Here is a 21,149-nt window from a genome sequence, read left to right on the forward strand (position 1 = left end):
TGCTTAGCTTCTGTCTGCCATCTTGTAAGCAGGCATGGGCTGCTTAGTGTGGTCAGATACAAGTCACTTTACATAGCCAGGTTCATGTTACCTCTACAGATGTAATTACAGGAGTATGGGTAAAGAGTAGGAGAGTGGAACTAGCTGGTTTGCTCCTCAAAAGAGCCACTACAGGGCCAGTGAGTTGAATGGCTTTATTTGTTTTACTGTTTCAGAATTTCCATATTCCCATAATCCTTTCACATTACTTATTTTGCTCCTTGTGGTTGATCACAAAGCCACGTGTGTGACTTGACTATTTGTCACGTAATAATTAACAAAACTGAACACACCTCTCTGTTGTCAAGGCATTATACAGTTTTAACATATTATTGACTTGTTCAGAAACCAATATTAAACATTCAATTAAATTAATTCCAATATAATTAAACATTCTATTTGCTTTTGAGTTTGGAACAGGTGGATGGGTATGTTAGTCTCTTCCTGTCCTTTATTCCTATATTTGCATTAATACTTGCATACATTTCAACCATCTAGGTTTTACACATACAAGTCATTTTTAAAGGCACTGTTTTGGGAACTATTGTGAGATCAGGAGACCTCATCACAGACTGCACTGGTATTCAAAATTAAAGCTGTAGCAACGAAAAGAGGTAGCAGCTTTAAGCAGTGAAGAGGAAAGCTGAAAGGTGGTGCTAGAAAGACTGGAGAAGCCAAAGAGTGACATCAGAGAGGGAAAGAGTGGAGACCTTGAGAACAATAGAGATGAGAGGAGTTGGGAGTCCAGGTACAGTGCTGGAAAGGTGAGAGAGAACTGTGCCAATGTGTGATGGGTGAAGAGTAGGAGAGCGTGAATTAAAAGGGAATGGGGAATAAATGTTATTTTGAGCTAGTATGATGAGAAGGGAAAACTGCCTCACTGAATTGGGGCGCTGAGATATACATCTGGTGATTGGGGAGAGAAAATGCCTTTTGTGAACTCCTAAGTTACAACCAGAAGCATGTGAGAATAACAAAATAAAAGTACATGTGAAGTGAGGGATTGTTGAAGGGGGTAGAGTGTTTTTGAACTAAGAAGATGGAGAATCTCGGTGAGATGGTAGATTGTCTGCTGAGCTAGCTTTTGTAGGAATTAATTTCTCAATTTCAACATAATAGTTTTCAAACTGAGCTAAAATAAATAATTTTGGGGTTTAAAAATTAAACGTTTTCTGCGGATGCATGTCGCTCATTTTAGTTTCACCAGGTGGCATGAACAATTATTTGTCAATTGTTTAGACCTCTGTTCTGATTAATTTAAATTAGACTAGTTTTAATTTCCCTTATTGCTGCTTGGCATTTATTTTTAGAAAACAAAATATTCAATGCCTACTTAATTGTAGATTAAAAAATGCTGCAAGATTTGGCAATTATTGGCTTATATTTGAGGTTCTCTGAGGGTGCATGGCCCAAATTCACATTTTCCTCAAAATTTTCATTTTCTTGTCCTTCATCTCTCTACCTCTCTTGTGCAAATGAAAGTGTGTACCTCACTACACTTGCAATACATTACAATACATCTGATGTGGAATTAAATGTTGTCATGATGTGGAATCCTTTATCTGAATATATGATGGAAGCTAATTCATTTAAAAAAAAAAGCTCAGCAGGCGCTTGAGGATGAAAAGCTTGTAATTATGGACAAAAGGCAGAGATGTAAGATTAAGCATCACTGCTGTTGCAAAGACTGGAAGTAGGTACGAGCAGCTGAATAACCTTCTCTGTGTGGGTTTTCATGAGTCTCTTTCATAAAGTCAATGAAAATCAAGAAGTCACATGTTTTGTACTTAATTTTTTAATTAATTCATGGAATGTGGGCATCACTGGTTAGATTAGCATTTATTGCCAATGTTAATTGCACAGAGGTCAATTAAGTGTCAACCACATTTCTGTATTTGGCATTTTCACATGCACATCAACACAAGCTATGCTGTTTCACCAGTTAATAGAAGCATTACTGTAAAATTGCATGGTTATTGGAAAACATAATAGTTTCTGAATAATTTTCAACTCCAGATTCCCCTGATTATTGAGCTTAACATATAAAAAGAAATGAAAACATAAGTGATAGTAAATTCATGGAGGAAAGGTCATGATTAGGTGTGAACAAGTACACTTAATAGTACAGTATATCTTGGTTGTGTTGTGTTTCGTGTACTAACTTATGACTATAAAGAGATAAAATATTAGTAACTTTTAAACTGTACTTGAAGATTGGTCTGCTTTGCTAAAATTTGGCTTTTCACAACTGGTCAATGAAAGAGTTAAATGCAGGCAATACAGAGCTCATGTAAGAGATAGCTTTGGGTCATTTTTGTTTGTTGTGCTGATCAAAGTGCTGTTCTGTTCCACATTCTTGAAATGCAGAAGCTGTGATCTAACTAAGTAGTTAACAGCTGCGGATGAACTCAAGCTTTGTTTCTAACCTAGTCTGTTTGTGCAGTTTTATTTTAAGTTTAGCCTATGTAATGTGAAGAAATGCTATGAATAGCAAAATCGTTGGAAAATAAATGTTTTGCTTTGAAACAATTAATTCCAGAAGACTGCCTGAGTGATGTGAATAATTACATTAATGCTTACAATTCAGGCGTTGAGGCCTGTTCATCTTTGGTAGCTGACAAAGTCCAAAATTCTTTGGAATCATGCCAAGTAGCAAGGAACATAATTAGGATAAGCTGCTGTTTGCGTCGATTGATTCTAGTTGCACAGTTATTAGATGGTACATCAATGATTGGTAGTTTAAGACTGTAGAGACTTAAAAACCTTTTAAGTTGATCTCATGTACGTAACATTCTTCATCGGTTTGTATGCCTTTGTGGCAGGCAGTCAGTAGTATTTGAGGACTGCAGCAGCGCTGCCTCTGGGGAGATTAGAGAAGCAGTTAGTTCAGTTGCTTTGGATTGGCTGCACAAAGCACTTCCTGTTGTTGTGATTTGAAGCATGTGGCATAACTGCAATTCTCCGGAAAACAAACTGGCTGATCTCTACCATGCTCATGCATTAATGTTGTACAAGAAGTGAATGAAAAAGCTTTGACTAAAGTTTCTTCAAGTTGCAAGGACTGTAACTCAGAAAAGGCAATGTGAGTAATGAGAACAGGAAGTTTGATTAAGGAAGCAGCCTGAAGCATTTGACTTGCTGCTAGTTTAACGCGAGTAGAGGAACTTGGTTTCTCTGCTGTTTAAAACTTTTTTTAAAAAATTATCAATAGAATTAAAATGGTTGTTTAGCAATTGTTTAGAGGAGCCATACACTTATAGTACATCTTTGTATTCCTCTTTGCAGCTGCGTATTTAGTTGGCTACTTTATATTCTGTCAAACTATTGTGTTGAATGTGGAGTTCATATTGTATGTGGGTATTATTGTGCTTCTGGGTTTTTTTTTTCACAATAAACGAAACAAAAATGCTGTATAAAGGAGCATATGCCAATATAAATACTCTATTTGATAACGTGAGAATCTAAGAATTTAGTGGAGTTGTAACACTTTCAATCTTTCAAGTACTAATTGTTGTGTTTACCTTGCAAATTGCACTATTGTGTTGTGTATGTGCGAAAGTATTCTTGTTTGTCCCTAATGCTGAAAAACTGTGGATTTAAAGTTATAAAGAACCAAAGAACAGTTTAAAATTGTTTAAACAAGCCGGAGTATTGATAAACACATTTTCCCAATAAAGAATTATAGTTTTGAGTATCTGCACAGGCTTAAATATTCAAGTATGTACATATTTTTAAATGTTGAATTCCATAGCTCTATCTAATTAAAAAAAGAAATCTGACTAATGATTAATATGCATCACAACATCTGTTTGTGGTTTTAGGTTTTAGTTTTAAATTTTAGTTTTAGCTCACGTGTAGGACTGGAGAATGGCCAACGTTGTTCCTTTGTTGAAGAAGAGAAATAAAGATAATCCAGGTAATTACAGGATGATGAGTCTGACGTCAGTGGTGGAGAAGCTGATGGAGAAGACACTGAGAGACAGGATTCATTCACATTTGGAAGCTAATGGACTTGTTAGTGATAGGCAGCATCGGTATGTGCAGGGAAGGTCATGTCTCACCAACTTGATTTTGTGGAGGTGACAAGAATGATTGATGAGGGAAGTACAGTGGATGTTGTCCACGTGGACGTAGATGTTTGATAAGGTACTTCATGGCAGGCTGGTCCAAAAGATAGACTCTCATGGGATCTGGGGTGTGCTGGCTAGGTGGATACAGAACTGGTTTGGTCATAGAAGACAGAGTAGCGGTGGAAGGACGCTTTTCAGAATGGAGATCAGTAACTAGTGGTGTTCCACAGGGATCAGTACTGGGATCTTTGTTGTTTGTAATATATATAAATAATCTGGAGGAAAATGTAGGTGATCTGATTAGTAAGTTTGCAGGTGACACCAAAGTTAGCGGAGTTGCAGATGACGAGGTGGATTGTCAAAGGATACAGCGGGACATAGATTGCAGATTTGGGCAGATGGAGTTTAATCCGGTCAAATACGAGATGGTGCATTTTGGAAGATCAAATACAGGTGCGAATTATACAATAAATGGCAGAACCATTAGGAGAATTGACATAAAGAGGGATCTGGGCATATAGGTCCATAGATCCCTGAAAGTGGCAACACAAGTGGATAAAGTGGTCAAAAAGGCATACAGCACATTTGCCTTCTTTGGCCGGGCATCGAATAAAAATATTGGCAAGTTATGTTATAGCTGTGTAAAACTTTAATTAGGCCACGGTTGGAATATTGCATTACAGTTCTGGTTGCCACACACTACCAGAAGGATGTGGATGCATTGGAGAGGTGCAGAGAAGGTTTATCAGGATGTTGCCTGGTCTGGATGGTTTTAGGTATGAGGAGAAGTTGGATAAACGCAGATTGTTTTCGCTGGGAAGACGGGGGCTGAGGGAGCACCTGATAAAGGTCTAGAAAATTATGAGAAGCAAAGATAGGGTGATAGTCAGGGGCTTTTTCCCCAGGGTGGAAGGGTCAACTACAAGAGGGCACAGGTTCAAGGTCAGAGAGGGAAAGTTTAGGGAAAAATGCAGGGAAAATTTTTCACACGTAGGGTAGTGGGTGCCTGGAACACACTGTCAATTGAGGTTGTGAAAGCAGGCACGGTTAGCAGTGTTTAAGTGAACTTGATAGACACATGAATGGGATGCAAACAGAGGGATAGAAACCGCAAATGGGCAATAAGTAGCAGGTCTAAATAATGATTAGAAATTGGCGCAAGCTTGGTGGGCTGAAGGCCTATTCCTGTGCTGTATTGTTCTTTATAGACAGTTAGTAACTCATGTTAAAAGACTAAAAAAACACAGTCACCACATAGAATTGTGGAACAATTACAGAGGATAGAAGTTTCACAAAAAGATGGTTAGGTCAGGTCATATGGGCGACAGGTATCAGCAATCAGAGTTTGGGCTGTGCCCAGGCTAGCAGAAGAGTTACGAGAACAGATCTTGGCTGAGTATTGAAATTCTGTAAGGATCTGAGTTGACACTACAACTTGGGTCAGATTTGGGTTGACAGAGACATTCTGGTCAATCCAGGCTTGAGGCAGTGGTCATATAGAGGCTGGTCCAATGATGATTTAGGTCTGTTTTGGTTTGGATCAACAGTGGTCAACAGGGATCAAGTTGCATCTGGGCTTTCTGCAAGAAATAGAGTTGTATCAGTACTGATTCAAGAATCAGGTTGGATCTGGATTAATAGTAGCAGTCAGCTTAACAAGAGAATGTGGCTTCAGTTTAAGATTTTTTTCAATCAAATTTTATCCCCTCCATCTGCCAGTCCAACTTATTAAGAGTTTCAAACGAGATGCTGTAATAGATTGTTTCTGATAGGCTGAATTATCTCATCAATGTTGGATTCAAATTGGATATCAACTTCTGCAGTAAATCACTGAGTATAGTCTGCGAGATTTTTGTTCATTAATTCGTAATGAATAGTGAAATGAGAAATAGTGTAGCTTTTTGTAATTGTCCTGAAACAGTTGTGCCTTGATTCTGTAAATTTGGAATCCATACCCTACAAACATACCCCCAAAGTATTCACCTAAGCTATTATCAGAACTTTTCTGTATCATAGTAAGGTACAACACTTGACTGAAAGCACAGTCTAAAGGAAAGGTGGGCTGTTTTCAAATAGTTTGAGTTCTTTTCAACCTGTATAGTACTATACCATTTTGATTGTAGTTTAGGACGGTAAAAAAAGCACTGCAGCTATTTTAAGATAATTCTAGTTCTTTGTTCTGAACTTACGAATCCTATTCAAATTACCTCTATAGCAATGTTCATAAACTTTTATTAACTATTAAATGGACAATATACTTAAATGTACACCACATGGATCATTTTAAAAGCCAGTATCTGATCATTTTACCCTTCAGCCACAGACAAGTGTTCTCTAAATTGCTGTTTTATTTGGTAAAAACGTTTTAACGTTGATATGTGTATCTCATTAATTGCATACATGAGCACTAGATTAATGGGCTCATTCGTCTTTTACGTTCTGCATATATTAATTTATTCATTAAGGTCATTCTAACCTTATTGTTCACTAACTGCATTCTTTTACCTGACCTAAACTGTTGAAAGAAGTGACATTTCTGACAGGTAGTACTTAGGAGTGGTGATGCTGTTAGTGATGTCTAGAGTTTAAGTCTGGTAGTGGTAAAATACAATTGGCAGGTATTTTCCACTTTTCAAGTGTAGTTGGTGAGTGGTCATTGCATAGAATCACAGCTGAATTATTTGTTTAAATTGTGTATAACACATCACATTGGTTAGTGTATCTACCAGCTTTCCACATAATAAAGGATAGCATCCCATTAGCCTTCTTAGCCAATTAGCTTTGTTTTCAGTTCAGAAGAATCTTAAATTTTAATTCGGTTCTTAATACTCCAGGGTCGAGTTTAGAAACAAGTTTAGTTTTTCTCCTGGGAGGGGTTTTTCAGCACAGTCAGGTGACCAGTTACCTCAGTAGAAGGGATTAGTTTGGAAATTTTCCAAAAGTTTGATTAGAAATCTGCAGGTTACTAGGGACTGAAAAAGGTTAAGCTCTCAGATTTGGGACAAGTTCCTGTCCGGAGAATTACCGGGGATGTCCGGGTGATACGTTGAGGGGCTGGGGCTGGGTGGGATGCTCTTCCAAGGATTGGTGAGCTCAATGGGCCGAATGGCCTCTTTCCACGTTGTAGGGGTTCTATGACAAAAGCTGTCAAGTCAGTTAAGAAGGAAGAAAAAATTGAGCTGGGGTGTTTTTATTATCATTCACAGGAAATGGACATCCCTGGCTGGGCCAGTATTTATTGTCCATCCCTAGTTACCATCGAGAAAATAGTGCTAAGTTCCCTTCTTGAACGCTGCAGCCAATTTGCTGATATATGTAATTTCTCTGGGCGTAGAGCTCTGTAATGGATAGTAATGGAGGAGGTGAATGTGTCTCTGAAGTTGGTATCAATTAAAATTTAGGACTACTAGAAAGAAACTTAATGAGTTATTTGTAGAATTTGCAAGAGAAAATCAGTACTGTGGGATCAGTGCTTTCACTCTCTGAAGTTAGCAAACAATTTTGAGAATGCAAAGGAAATTCTCATCATGGACGAGGTCAGCAGTAGCATTCTTGCAAACCTTAAACCTTATTTGAATGACACCAAATATCAGAAGTCTGAGAAGAAGCAATTTTGGGAAATGCCAATGCTGTCCCACACAGACAAGTGGGGAGATGGTCATATAGGAATCCGAAAGGAAATTGGAGGAATAGAAATTCGGCAAATGGTAGAGATACTAGCTTTCGGGAACAAACCAAAGGATGCCAAAATAATAAGAGAGAGGCTAGAACCAAAATGTGACACAAGAAAATAACATGTTTCCAGTAATAAGATTGCATATACCAAAGCCAATTGCTGGAAATTAAATGGGAGACCGATTGCTGTTGCAGGGACATCTAAGGAATCCTGAGAAAAGATTGAATCAGAAAAAGAAACAGGTATCGAAACTGTTGTGGCAGTACAAAGAGAATCTATTTCCTTAGAATCTTCTAAGAAGGGAGAGATGACCCAGGACAGTCAAGAAATTTCTTCCTCATTTGTTCATTAGAAGAGCAGAGTGGAGGTTCTGAAGACTTTACTTCAGAAGGAGGGGTATTCCTCTGCATTTCAACTTGTGATAAACTACCAAAGATGTTGAGAGACATTGGAGCAAGTTAATCATTAAAGCTAGCTGATCGTATCATTTGTCTTCCAGAGGAGTTAATAAAGAAAATATTAATTTATATGCAATATAAACATGCAAGTTACAAAACTGTCTCATTATTAAGAGTTCGATTAAAGAGTAACTAGTAAATGGATAAGTTATAGTTGGAATAGTGCAAAAAATGCCAATTGAAGGATATGATTTTACCTTGCGGTGTGACCCAACTGGTTCAGAAATATTGGCCTCATCAAGAGTGGTGGAACAGCCAGTAGAGATGAGAGGAACTGAGATGCTATAGGAAGAACATCCTGGATTGTTTCTTGACTCTGTTACGGCTAGATCTCAGGTGCATAGATTTAGGCAGGAAAAAAAGAGTCTAGAAAAAAAGTGATTACTTGGAAATCCAGTTATCAGGTAAGTTTTCTAAAATTTTGAAGAAAAAGGATCAAGGTTAAGAGAATGAGGCTGAAATGTTTATCTCATCTTCTTTAATAGAAACGCTTCAAGCACATTCTGAATTGCAAGTGTAGTATCAAACAACCAACTCCAAATTGAATTAAAGTTGGTACCTGAGTGTTGTTATTTGAAATACCAAATACTGATGAGGCAATGGACACCACCTCAAATACCAGCCAATAAAGATTGGCCCAGCAAGTGGTATTCCTATCTGAATATCGCAACAAATATTACAAATGGCTCACAAAATTCTAATAGCAAGTCACTTGATAAAATAGCAAAAATTCTTATTATCCAGAAATTCACTGACCGTACATGTCAGTTAGTAGAGAAATCCCAACCATCAATTAAACCTGCACTTTTAATCACATTAGCATCTTTCAAAGAACCATTTAGCAGGGTCTTAATCAATTGTGTAGGACCTCGATCTAAAATTAGATATGGGTGTAAGTATGTTTTTACAAATATGGATGCGTCATCAAGGTTTCCTGAAGTATTGCCTTCAGGGAAAATTATTACAATAATGGTACAAAAAGTTTGGTCAATTTTTAACGAGATACAGATGACCCAAAGAAATACAATCATATATCATTGTTCAAAATTTACATCGCACATATTCAAAGAAAAAATAGACAGTTTGGGAATCAAGCCATCTACATCTTGTGCTTGCTGCCCACAGTCTGAAGTAGCTCTGGAAAGATGGTGTCAAACTTTCAAGACCATGATTAGGGCTTATTGTCAGAAATGTCCTTATGATTGGGATGAAGGAATTCCCTCATTAGTGTTTGCGATTAGGTATGCTTCTATTGAGTCCACAGGATTCAGTCTCTTTGAACTGGTATATGAACATAAGGTGAGAGAACCACTTAAATGAAAGAGAAATTTATAGATCACAGTTCAGAAACTGCACTTCCAGTCTACGTTTGGACTTAAGAGAAATTAACCAAAGCAGTTGAAGAGTGCTCTTCTAGGATGAACAATGAGCAATCGACCTGTCTACTCTGATCATCAATAAAGAGATGGAAGTGGTCGTCAACAGTGCTGTCAGGCAGCAGTTTCTTGGGAGTAGCCTGCTTGGGTTTCACCTGGACCATGCAACTCCTGATTTCATTGCAGCCTTGGTTCAAACATGGACAAAGCTCCTGGGTGCAGGTGAGAATGACTGCCCTGTGACTGCATCAAAGCAGCACATGACAGTGAGTTGCATCAAAGAGCCCTAAGAAAACTAGTCAGTGAAATTCCGGAGGAAAATTCTCCACTGGTCAGAGACATACCTAGCACAAAGGATGATGTCTGCAGTTGTTGGAGGTCAATCATTTCAGCTCTGGAAGTCCTTGACGTGGTGTCCTAGACCCAACCACCTTTAACTGCTTTATCAATGCCTTTCCCTCCATCATTAGGTCAGAAGTGGGATGTTCATTGTGCCAGCACCACTTGCAATGACTCGTACTGAAGCAGTCCATATCCAAATGCAACAAAACCCGGTGAAAATCTAGGCTTGGATCGAAAATGGCAAGTAACATTGCCTGATCCTTTGTGGCAACAAGACAGAATCTAACTATTGCCCAAAACTGCAAATTATTGGATTTCTAAATATCGGCAAATGCATGTCGGTTAAGTCTGAACAATTTAAACAAACAGGTGTCAGACAGTCAACAGTGACTAAGTTCAGCATTTTGTCAGAGAATAAGATATTGTTAGCAAGTTTGCAGATGACACCAAAATTGGTGGTGTGGATAGAGAAGAAGGTGTCCTCAGAGTACAAAGGGACTTTGATCAGATGGGCCAATGGGCCAAGGAGTGGCAGATCAATTTAATCTAGATAGATGTGAGATGTTACATTTTCATAGGGCAAATCAGGGCAGGACTTGAACATTTAATTGTAAGGTCCTGGAGTGTATTGCTGAACAAAGAGACCTTGAAGTGCATTGTTCGTTGAAGTGGAGTCGCAGGTAAACAGGATAGTGAAGAAGTTTGGTACGCTTGTCCTTAATTGGTCAGTGCATTGAGTATAGGAGTTGGGAGGTCATGTTGCGGCTGTACGGGAAATTGGTTAGGCCATTTTTGGAAAACTGTGTTCAGTTCTGGTCTCCCTGCTATAGGAAAGATGTTGCTAAACTTGAAAGGGTTTAGAAAAGATTTACAAGGATGTTGCCAGGATTGGAGGGTTTGACTTATAGGGAGAGGCTGAATAGCTGGGACTGTTTTCCCTGGAGCATTGGAGGCTGGGGGGTGACTTTATAGAAGTTTATAAAATGCTGAGGGGCATGGATAGGGTGAATAGTCAAGGTCTTTTGCCCAGGGTAGGGGAGTCCAGAACTAGAGGGCATAGGTTTAAGGCCAGACGGGAAAGATTTAAAAGGGACGCAAGGGGCAACCTTTTCATGTAGAGTTTGGTGCATGTTTAGAATGAACTGCCAGAGGAATTTTTGGAGGCTGGTGCAATTACAACATATGAAAGGTATGTGAACAGGAAGAATTTAGAGGGATATAGGCCAAATGCTGGTAAATAGGACTAGATTCATTTAGGATATCTGGTCATCATGAACAAGTTGGACCGAAGTGTCTGTTGCAGTGCATTTCTATGATTCCAGGACTTCATAATTAACTGTGGCCCCCTTGTGATGTTAATGGAAAAAATATTTACACTTCTGAATTTATGACGGGTTGCGTAAACCTGCAAGGCTGTCAGCTTTATTTTAGTTCAGAAGACTAAAGGATTGAGTTTAGAAGCAAGTTTAGTTTTTCTCAGTTAGGTGTTGTGACCTTGTAGGATCTAGACTCATTGCACACTGGTTATTTATGTGTATGATCAGGTTCTCTCGGTCATTCATGTGATTCAAAACTTTTGTCCAGTGAGGAGATAGGCACCATGTTAGTCGTTTAGCACCTTTCATTCTTCATTCTCATTCTCAGCTTGAGGGGCCAAATGGACTTCTCCCATCCCTATTTCTTATGGTCTTATTTTATTTTGAGAAGTTTATCTAGTATGTCTGAGAATTTGGACAGGCCTTACATGGTTATCTTGATCTGCTTTCTGAACTTGATTTCCTGTGGTGTCAGTAAGCCCACTTCTAGACATGTTACGGTAAAGTATAGCAATCCTGTTTTGTTACTCTGCAATTGTGATTAGTGCCTTAACCATGCAAACGATTTGCTAGACAAGGCTGTTGGATCAGAGATTGAGTGGTGGTGTTGCATGGTTTATGGGCCGTTTGGGACATATAGCTCTAAAATATCTGCCAGTGTATTGTGATACATTGTTAGATATGAATTCTTCAGGTGTACTAAACAAATTGAAGTTTCCATTCATACAATCTGGCACAGATTCACTTGAGGAATCGTTCAATTATCTGACGATAATCAGTGACAAGGGAAAGTCATTGCCATGCACAGTAACTAAATCTATTGCAAGTTTAGACCAAAGAATGGAATCTTACAGAGGTGCTAAGGTTCTTTGTGTTGCTGTGGTTAGTTGCTCTAGTATGTCTCCCACATCCTCACTACTTTTTCTATCATTACTGATCCCTGGTCAGTACACTGTATCCCTGACCAGGTGCCATGTTCACTTCATGTTCATCCATAGCTGCAACAATCCGCACAGTGCTTTAGGTACACACACCTATTTTCCTTTAAAAATCAAGCCTTGAGGTACCTCGTTCACCTGTACAGCCAAAGGCATCTGAGAGTGCCTGGCACCTCTTGGAGCACATCAGGCCAGCCATCTATAATAACTTTCCATAGTGCCTCATTTCTGGATCATTTGTTTCTTCCTGATGTTTGTTGCATTGGTGCTGACTAAAAGTCATCAAGTCATTCTTAAACACGTCATCTACCTTAATGTGTACTTGTAAGTCTAATGCAGTGATTTCCAACCTTTCTAAGTACAAAATCACTTGAAATTAAGTGCAATCCAGAATCTACCCCCCCGCAAAAAAGATTATTTTTAACGTTATATAAATCTAAAACCAAGTATGTTTAATTATTCATTTTGTTCTCTACTCACTAAACCTGTGTGACACCTGTGACTGCACATTATCTGCTAGAGCCTTGAAGTTTGGATTGTAGTTTGAAGGTTGAGACTGCTAGTCCTATATAATCCATCAAATAGGTATCTGTGAGGCAGGTGTAATACTTGGACTTGATTAGTTTTGTTTGGGAGAAAAGACATGAATGTGCTCCCCAGTCCATGCTCCAAACTGGACTGGCAATGGCTACTAGTTGTATGTTCTACATCCTGCTTACTTGCTGTTAGTATGATCTGTCTTAAAGAGTATATGTTGCCTCTTGAAATAATGTCATAACAGCAACCATTTGTGAAAATCAGTTGTGTCAATTGTTACAGAGAAGGGGAGGTTAAATGAAAGAAAATCCCTGATATTCACTTTATAAGTAAAAAGTAACAATTTATTTATTTAACCCTAAGAAAAGCACCAACTTATCAATGACAGGTACCACGGCATTTCTAGCTCAGAGTCTTCACAGAGAAAGCATCCCTGATAGCAGGATCAGTGGAAAAAAAGCCTTTATGACTTGAGAACAGCAGAAGAAAGGTGTTTATGACTGGGGAGACAGTGGATAAGGCACAGCATTCCGGAAGACACATTCTGTGTGGACTTTGAGAGATGAAGTTCTAATTTATATATTTTTCTTACTACTTGGGCTATATAAGTGGGACTTGTGTTTATTGGAATTTTATTGAAATCCCTGATATTCACTTTATAAGTAAAAAGTAACAATTTATTTATTTAACCCTAACAGTGAACAAATTAACAGAACTACTAACAAACCAAACAATTCCCCCCAACTCCTAACTATTCCCTAACTGAATAAAATTCTCCTTGTATACTATTCCAATAAACACAAGTCCCACTTATATAGCCCAAGTAGTAAGAAAAATATATAAATTAGAACTTCATCTCTCAAAGTCCACACAGGATGTGTCTTCCGGAATGCTGTGCCTTATCCACTGTCTCCCCAGTCATAAACACATTTCTTCTGCTGTTCTCAAGTCATAAAGGCTATTTTTCCCACTGATCCTGCTATCAGGGATGCTTTCTCTGTGAAGACTCTTAGCTAGAAATGCCGAGGTACCTTTCATAGATAAGATGGTGCTTTCTTAGAGAGCTTGGTGATTTCTTGTGAGAGCTAGGTGCTTTTTTTCAGATGGCAGTTCATTCTCACACCGATTTTCAAAAACCCTCTGCTTACATATCTTGGATGACATATCAATTCTCTTACAATAGCATTGGTCCGAGGTTGTCCAAACTATCAGATTTAAATTCATTTGGCTTTCAATCACTAAGTGGTTGTTTTTAAATTAATTGGCTGATTCCAGCTGATTGCCAAAACGTCAAAACACGCCTAAGGTTTCCAATCACACAGCCAGTTGACACATGTTTCAAGTTTAGAACTAGCTGTACATCTTCAGCTACATACTGATGCATTTTTTTTGTATAAATCTCTTAAGCTTAGAAAAGCATTTTGTCTCTTAAGGAGCCACATACGCTGCACAACTTCGTAACAATATTGTTGCAAAGGTTCATAGTATGTTGTGGTTATTATTTAAGTATTTGGTTTCTGAAGTAGAAGAAAATCAGTTATTACTTTTCATTTCTGTGATGATCTGACTTCTTTGGAATTCTAGGCCAAAATTTCATTTTGAACATTGAGTTCGAAACAATAGTTACACAATGTCACGTGTTTTCTGCTAAATGACTGGAAAGCTGTCTGGGGAGATAATGAAAAAGGTGTTTTATAACTTGACAACCATGAGAGGGAGGGGGTAGGAGCCAGAAGCCAGTTCATGCAGGGGAATGAAGCCCATAAGCAAAAAAGCGGGGTTGTTGTCAGTGAGAAGAGAGCACCAGAAACAGAAGTTATAGGAAATGTCAAGGAGGTAGATATTGACAGGCTTGTGTTTAGGGAACCCATGTTAAATCATAGTGAGCTGAATCAATGGCTTGTTTTAGAGGTGTTGGGGAGAGACACAAACTGAAGAAAATAGCATGGAGTGAATGCGCAGACACTTGCTGAAAAGAAAATAGTTACAGTCATCCCAGCTGAGCAAGAAGTTTTAGTGTGTAGCTCGGGGTGACCTCTCACTGATTTTGAGAATCTGTAAGGCTGTTGCTGGGATAAAAGGAATTAATATTTCTTTTTGATGTTTGCAATGAGATTGTTCCAGTAGGTCTTGTTCTAATGTAAAATAGTTTGTTTTTTTCTTGTGTAATAAACCTTTTGTTAAAAGTACATCGGCGGCATCTTGTGAATATTGTAGGTGACTTATCTCTATGGTACGCAATAGGAAATATAAAACTCATGGTCTATATTTCATTTTGGGGTCTGACATGTACAGTATCACCTCGTAGTATCAGCTGGGATCATTACAAGTAAAGGAAAATATTTGGATTGTGGATTAATATAAAATGTATGAGCATTGCCCTAATCTCTGACACTAACTTAGGTAAGAAATATTGAGTTTGGGTATATTTTAATTTTCCACTTAAAGTCCTAATCTGCATAAAACTACCCTACATGTTAGAATGGCTATAGGCATAGACTGTTGTCATACTCATTTATACATTACTTGTGTTGGAATGCTCCATGTTAAGTTAGTTTTGTCATAGATAGAACACCAAAGCTGTTATTGAATTTAAATAAAATATTTCCAAAAATCCGTCTCTACTACTTTCTAAGTGGACAGTTCTTTTGAGTACTTATGAGAGTATGAAATTATTGCTACATTGCTTGAAAATGAGGTATTCTGAAAATACGTGAGTGCAATAATCTCAACAATTCTTAAGGGCAAGGCAACCATTTGTGAATTGATGAAATTATGATGCACATGTCATTAGTTTCTGTAACCTCTTCATTTTTGCATGACTGTCATAACAAAGGGGAGAGATGAGTCGAAGTTGTCATCTGTCTGTAACAGAAGTGGTTTTTACATTTTTCTTACTTGCCTCTTTTCTTTTATAAGTGGTGGTGGTATACTTTCCCAAGCCCTATATATGAAGTACAAGTTAAAATTGACCTATGGTAAAATTCCTTACGGTATTCCTTAGGGTACAAACTTTGATTTGTATTAATGCATTCAAAATCCAGGAGAATGGTTTGCAACTCACATTCGCATGCATGTGTCCTCAGAAGAAAAAAAGAAGTTACAGGTTACTCAAAGATATTGGCATTAGCACAGATGAATTAGACCTCCAATAAGTCAATGTCTATTGAAGGTCCATTCAATTCGCTGTGCAAAGAAGTCCTGAGCTAAATGTGTACCAAGTGTTGTAATATTTCTCCCTTTCCTCAAATATGCACCAACTTGCACGCATGTGCACCCACACATATGTAGAAATATAGATTACTGAGAGGCAGGGATAGGTTGTCCAAATTAGAGTCCATTTCAAAAAAAAACTGTTAGGTTGGCGTCCAGTAGTTTTGTGACTTGGATTTCTTCTGGCTGAGTTCAATGATCTTTACGCTCTGATTTAAAGGTGTTGATTAATGAATTAGTTGTTTTTCTGGAGGTAGACATAAAGTTGTTCCAGGCAAATTAACTATCCATATATTCATAAGAAACATTGAACTGTAATACCAGCCTTTATAAAGCAACCAATGTGTTTATTGTTATATGTATTTAGCCACTTGCCTTTTATGTGGTGCTATCCCTTTAATTTATCCATCATATCATTTATTCAAGTCTTTAAGAGCTACCAGTGTACAAAACTAGACCTCGTATAGCCAGGACACCTAACCATACACCTAACCATTGCAAGCTTCATGTTCAGGGCCTGATTAGAAAGCCTGCTTTGTATTCTTTAAAAGTATAAAATTAAGAACAGTTTGGAATTCTGTTTCTTTTTTTTTTATTATTTGAATATTTATGATTACTTTGCCCCAACTGACTTTCTTTATTGGTTTATTTGACAATACTGAAGCAGCTCCATGAAATTCAAAGGAGCATTCAGTGCCTGGAAACAGCACTCCCACAGTTTGATGCTTCCACTTAGTGACATGCTTTCCATATTGTATAAAACAGATGTTGGAGTAACAGTTTGTCTGGCTGTTTTAATAGTAAATTGAAGCACACATGGAGTTATTAAAATAAATTAGACGATAAATTATTGAATATTATGTGACATCATTTGAGCCTTATCTAAAATGTCACACATTGTCATTTTTATTTAAAGCAATTCAAATTAAGTAGGATTGCTTTTTTTCTTAGGTACATTTGAAAACTCAAATGACCAGTAAAACCCAACAACTTGACATGATGTCCAAGCAATACAAACTGTTAGAGAAGCGCCTGGAAGAAATGCTCTCTAAAATTGCTAAGGAAACAGAGGATATCAAGGATCTTGAAGAGCAGCTGACAGAAGGTAGCTGTTGAGACTTTTTTTTAATTCTCTGAGGAAGTTCCCTCTGTAGGTGACGAACCAGCATATTGTGCAAATAAATATGCTCTGCTGAAATGATAAGAGAATTCATAAGGTGCCTTTTCATAATGATCAAATGTGCTTCTATATTTTCAACAGTGCGACAGATCAAAATGAGGATCCAAATCTAAACTTGGGGTGGGAGAAGGACCTTTTCTTTTGTATATCTGCATATGTAATGCACCAAGTAAAGCTGCAATTTAATTATAATATTTGTATTGCTTAATTCTGCTGAATTCATCCAAATTCCCCAATGGTAATTACATAAATACTGTACCAGTGCTTTAAATATTAACTTGCCCTAATGCATTTTTAATAGGCCGTATAGTAGCCAATGAGGCACTGAAACGGGACCTCGAAGGTGTTATTGCTGGGCTGCAGGAGTACTTGGAGAGCGTAAAGGGGCAGGCAAAACAAGCTCGGGAGGAATGCACAGAGCTACAGAAAGAAAAGGAGATACTGTTGCTTCGATTGGCTGATTTGGAACAACAAAAAAATCAGCTCGAAATTGTTGCCATGGATGCAGAGCACTTGAGAAAGGTATGTATTTGAGTGCATTAGAATCCTGAGGTGCTGTACCATTTCCTATTGAAGAAAGGATCACAAAAGCAAAATGTAATTAAGAATATATTTAAAATTCAACTCCATTTTCACTGAAAATTCTACTAGTTTGTGATGATAATAAATACCTAATCAACCAAACATGGTCTGAAAAGTGCTACCTACCAAATCAGCAACTGCTGATAATAAATAGGAATTGATAATTATCTACTAAACAATAATGTATTTTAGCATGAAAGGAAGAAAAATAAAGTTGCCTTTTTTTTCATTAACATGTCCACTTGTCCTGTTGTAATTATGCAAATAAGACTTTACCGAAAGGAAAGATATTTGCAAATGTTACATTGTAGCATACAAAACAAGTAATATAGAAACGTCTAGAGTTAAATAGTAAGTAATCGATTTACTTGGCAGGATGCTTTGGGTAACCTAAACCTTAATGACTGCAGTAATCTGCAGAGTCCATGTTTATTTCTCTGTGTAGGAGATGTCTGACCTGGAACATTCCTTACAAGAGCAACAGGAGTTGAATGAGTCTCTGCGTCAAGCTCAAGGTGACCTCAGTGAATATGAAGCTGAGTTAGAATCTCAATTGCAAGCAAGGGATATTGAAGCAACCCAGCTCAGGGAGGAACTGGAGCGACTCCGGAAGCTTAGTCAAGTGAGTTGAAAGCTTGATTCTTACTCATTCTCCCAAAGTTGACATGGTAATTTTTATTTACAAGTGTTGAGGAATATGAAGTATTTAACCAGTAAATTCTTTGTGTATTTGTGGCATTGTTTACAGCACAAAGTATTGGAAATCACAAAACTATTGCAGTGTGGAAGGTGGCTGTTTGGGCCATTGTGTCTGCAGCGGCTCTATTATCCTGATTTTCCCCATATCCCTGCACACCATTACTTAGGATGGAGATGAGGAGACATTTCTTCACCCAAAGAGTGGCGAGCCTGTGGAATGCATTACCACAGGAAGCAGTTGATGCCAAAATATTGAATATATTCAAGATGTGACTAGATATAGCACTTGGGGCGAATGGGGTCAAAGTTTATGGAGAGAAAGCAGGATTAGGCTATTGAGTTGGACGATCAGCCGTGATCATGAAGAATGGCGGAGCAGGCTCGAAGAGACAAATGGCCTCCGCCTGCTCCTATCATCTATGTTTCTATCCAACGACTATCCAATGCCCTCTTGAATGCCTGCACTGAATCTGCTTCCACCACATTTTCAAGCAGTGCATTGTACACTTGGGCTTATTGGTGGTTGAACTTTTTTCGGAAATTTTCTCTTGAATTTCCCATTAGGTATCTGGTTATTGTAATTTTTAAACTTTTATTCATTATCTGACTCAGTAACTAGAGTCTAAATTGTAAGTGGCTTAAGTCCTTTTTTCAGCAATTCCAGTATTGTTTTCTATTGATTCCATAACATTAGGTAACTCCTGTTGCATGAACAAATTAATTTAAAAGAAAAATTGGTTGTGTTTGTATCATAAAAACTAGATGTCTCAAAATGCTTTGCAAACAGTGTAGCACTTTGAAGTCTGGTCACTTTTGCAGAAAAGGAAAGCAGCAGCTGCTATGCATGCAGAAAATTGTCTCAAGCAACAACTTGGTAATAAACAAGTGATGTCTTTTTGTGATGAATCTCTTATCCATCAGTAAATAAGTATAGAATGTAAATGGCAATAAAATAGTTCTCAGAAACTTGGATGAACATCATTAACGGTATATTTTAATTGAAAAGCTTTTTGAAAAATACAGATGCCCTGCAAGTCTCGTAGCCTGGATTTTGACAATGAATTTGTTAGAGTTTTGGTGTCATTACTCTATAATAATTGACAACAACTTCAAGAGTCCACACAGGGACAAAGTGTCATAAATCCAGAAGTCGTTGTCAGTGATTTTACATTTCTAGAGAGGATGTGTTCTAGATACATCCACAGGCTGCATTCAATGTGATTGATGCAAACTTCCATGCATAATGATATTAGTCTCATGTTATAAATAAAACCTTGCACATAAGTAAATTTTAAGACCATAAGAAATAGCAACAGGAGTAGGCCTAGAGCCTGCCCTACTGTTCCATAGGATTGTGGCTTGCATTCACTTTCCTGCCTTTTCCCTGAACCCTTGATTCCCTTAATAATCAAGAATCTATCTATCTCCGCCTTAAATATAAATAGTCTTTACAACTCTCTGAAAGAAGAAATTCCTCCTTATCTCAGTCTTAAATTGTCCTATCTTTATTCTGATACTACTTCCTCTGGTCCTAGACTCTTCCTTGAGGGTAACTTGTTCTTGTCATTTACCCTGTCAAGCCCTTAAAGAATCCTACATATTTCAATGAGATCATTTCTCAGTCTTCTAAGGTCCAGTAAGTTAAGCCCCAAGCTGTTCAGCCTTTGCTCATAAGACAATCCCTTCACATCAGGGATCATCCAAGTAACCCTTTTGTGAACTGACTTCAATGAAATAGTATCTTTTCTTAAATGACAGGACCAAAACTCTAGATGTGGTTTCAACAACACTTTGAGCATTTGCAGTAAGACTTTACTACTCTTATGCTCCAACTGCCTTGAAATAAGGGCCAGGAAAGTCATATAGAAAGAAAATAGACCTTTTGATCCAACCAGTCTATGTTGACCATATTCCCAAACTAAACTAGTCCGACCATCCCATTAGCCTTCCTGATTAACTGCTGCACCAGTGTGTTAGCTTTATGTTTTGTGCGCAGGTACCCCAGGTCCCTTTGTCTGCTGCTTTCTGCAGCTTTTCTCTATTTAAATAATAGTGTTCTTTTTTTCTCACTTCTAAAATAAACAACTTTATATTTTCCCACATTATACTCCTTTTGACAACTTTTTGCCCGCTCACTTAACCTTTGATATCACTCTGTAAACTGTTTGTATCCTCTTCACAAACTGAAGTATAACTGGTCTTTTGTTTTAACAGCAGTCTAACATTGAATTTGCTGCTAAACATTCTCACTGGAGCTGTGAAGACAATTTTATATTTGTGGAATGTCAATTTACTTCAGAATTTTATTTTTAAAAATCCATGTTTTGGAAATTTGAAAGTATGTTTTATCTGGATTAATGTAGAAATTGAAATAATCATTTTATGTTGTTATTAAACTAAAAGTCAAGGAATTCAGTGTTTTTAACTTTCTGCTTTGTTGTATGTAAATACTACAGTATGATTGTTCACCTGCTTGCTGATATCACTATTACTGCTTGGCAAGAGATCCTCTCTATTTGGCCACAGACTTAAACTGCAGTCTGGAAAAGGGGAAAACCAGAGATCACTGGCTCATAGGAGCTTTGTAGGCAGCTTTCTTTGAGGTCAATCATGAATTCTTTGCTTTGATACTACCTGCAAAATCCAACCCATTATTTTGGAAATAAGCGATAACACAGTGTGGAGCTGGAGGAACACAGCAGGCCAGGCTGCATTAGAGGAAC

At 37.8% G+C, this 21,149-nt stretch overlaps 1 protein-coding gene across 6 annotated transcripts in view; it reads left to right on the plus strand.

Annotated features, from left to right (window-relative positions):
- cntrl (centriolin) overlaps nt 1–21,149 on the plus strand; it is a 114,152-nt gene that overhangs the window by 31,114 nt on the left and 61,889 nt on the right. For all 6 annotated transcript variants that reach the window (XR_007265065.1, XM_048613717.1, XM_048613716.1 and 3 more), the window contains 3 exons: nt 16,917–17,070; nt 17,447–17,667; nt 18,173–18,349. Coding sequence is in view for 5 of the 6 variants with exons in the window: in XM_048613717.1 (XP_048469674.1) it covers nt 16,917–17,070; nt 17,447–17,667; nt 18,173–18,349 (552 nt within the window). In the remaining variant the exon portion in view is untranslated. The remainder of the gene's footprint in view (nt 1–16,916; nt 17,071–17,446; nt 17,668–18,172; nt 18,350–21,149) is intronic.

The sequence above is a fragment of the Rhincodon typus genome, chromosome 28, assembly GCF_021869965.1.
Source record: "Rhincodon typus isolate 14 chromosome 28, sRhiTyp1.1, whole genome shotgun sequence".
NCBI classification, from domain to species: Eukaryota; Metazoa; Chordata; class Chondrichthyes; order Orectolobiformes; family Rhincodontidae; genus Rhincodon; species Rhincodon typus.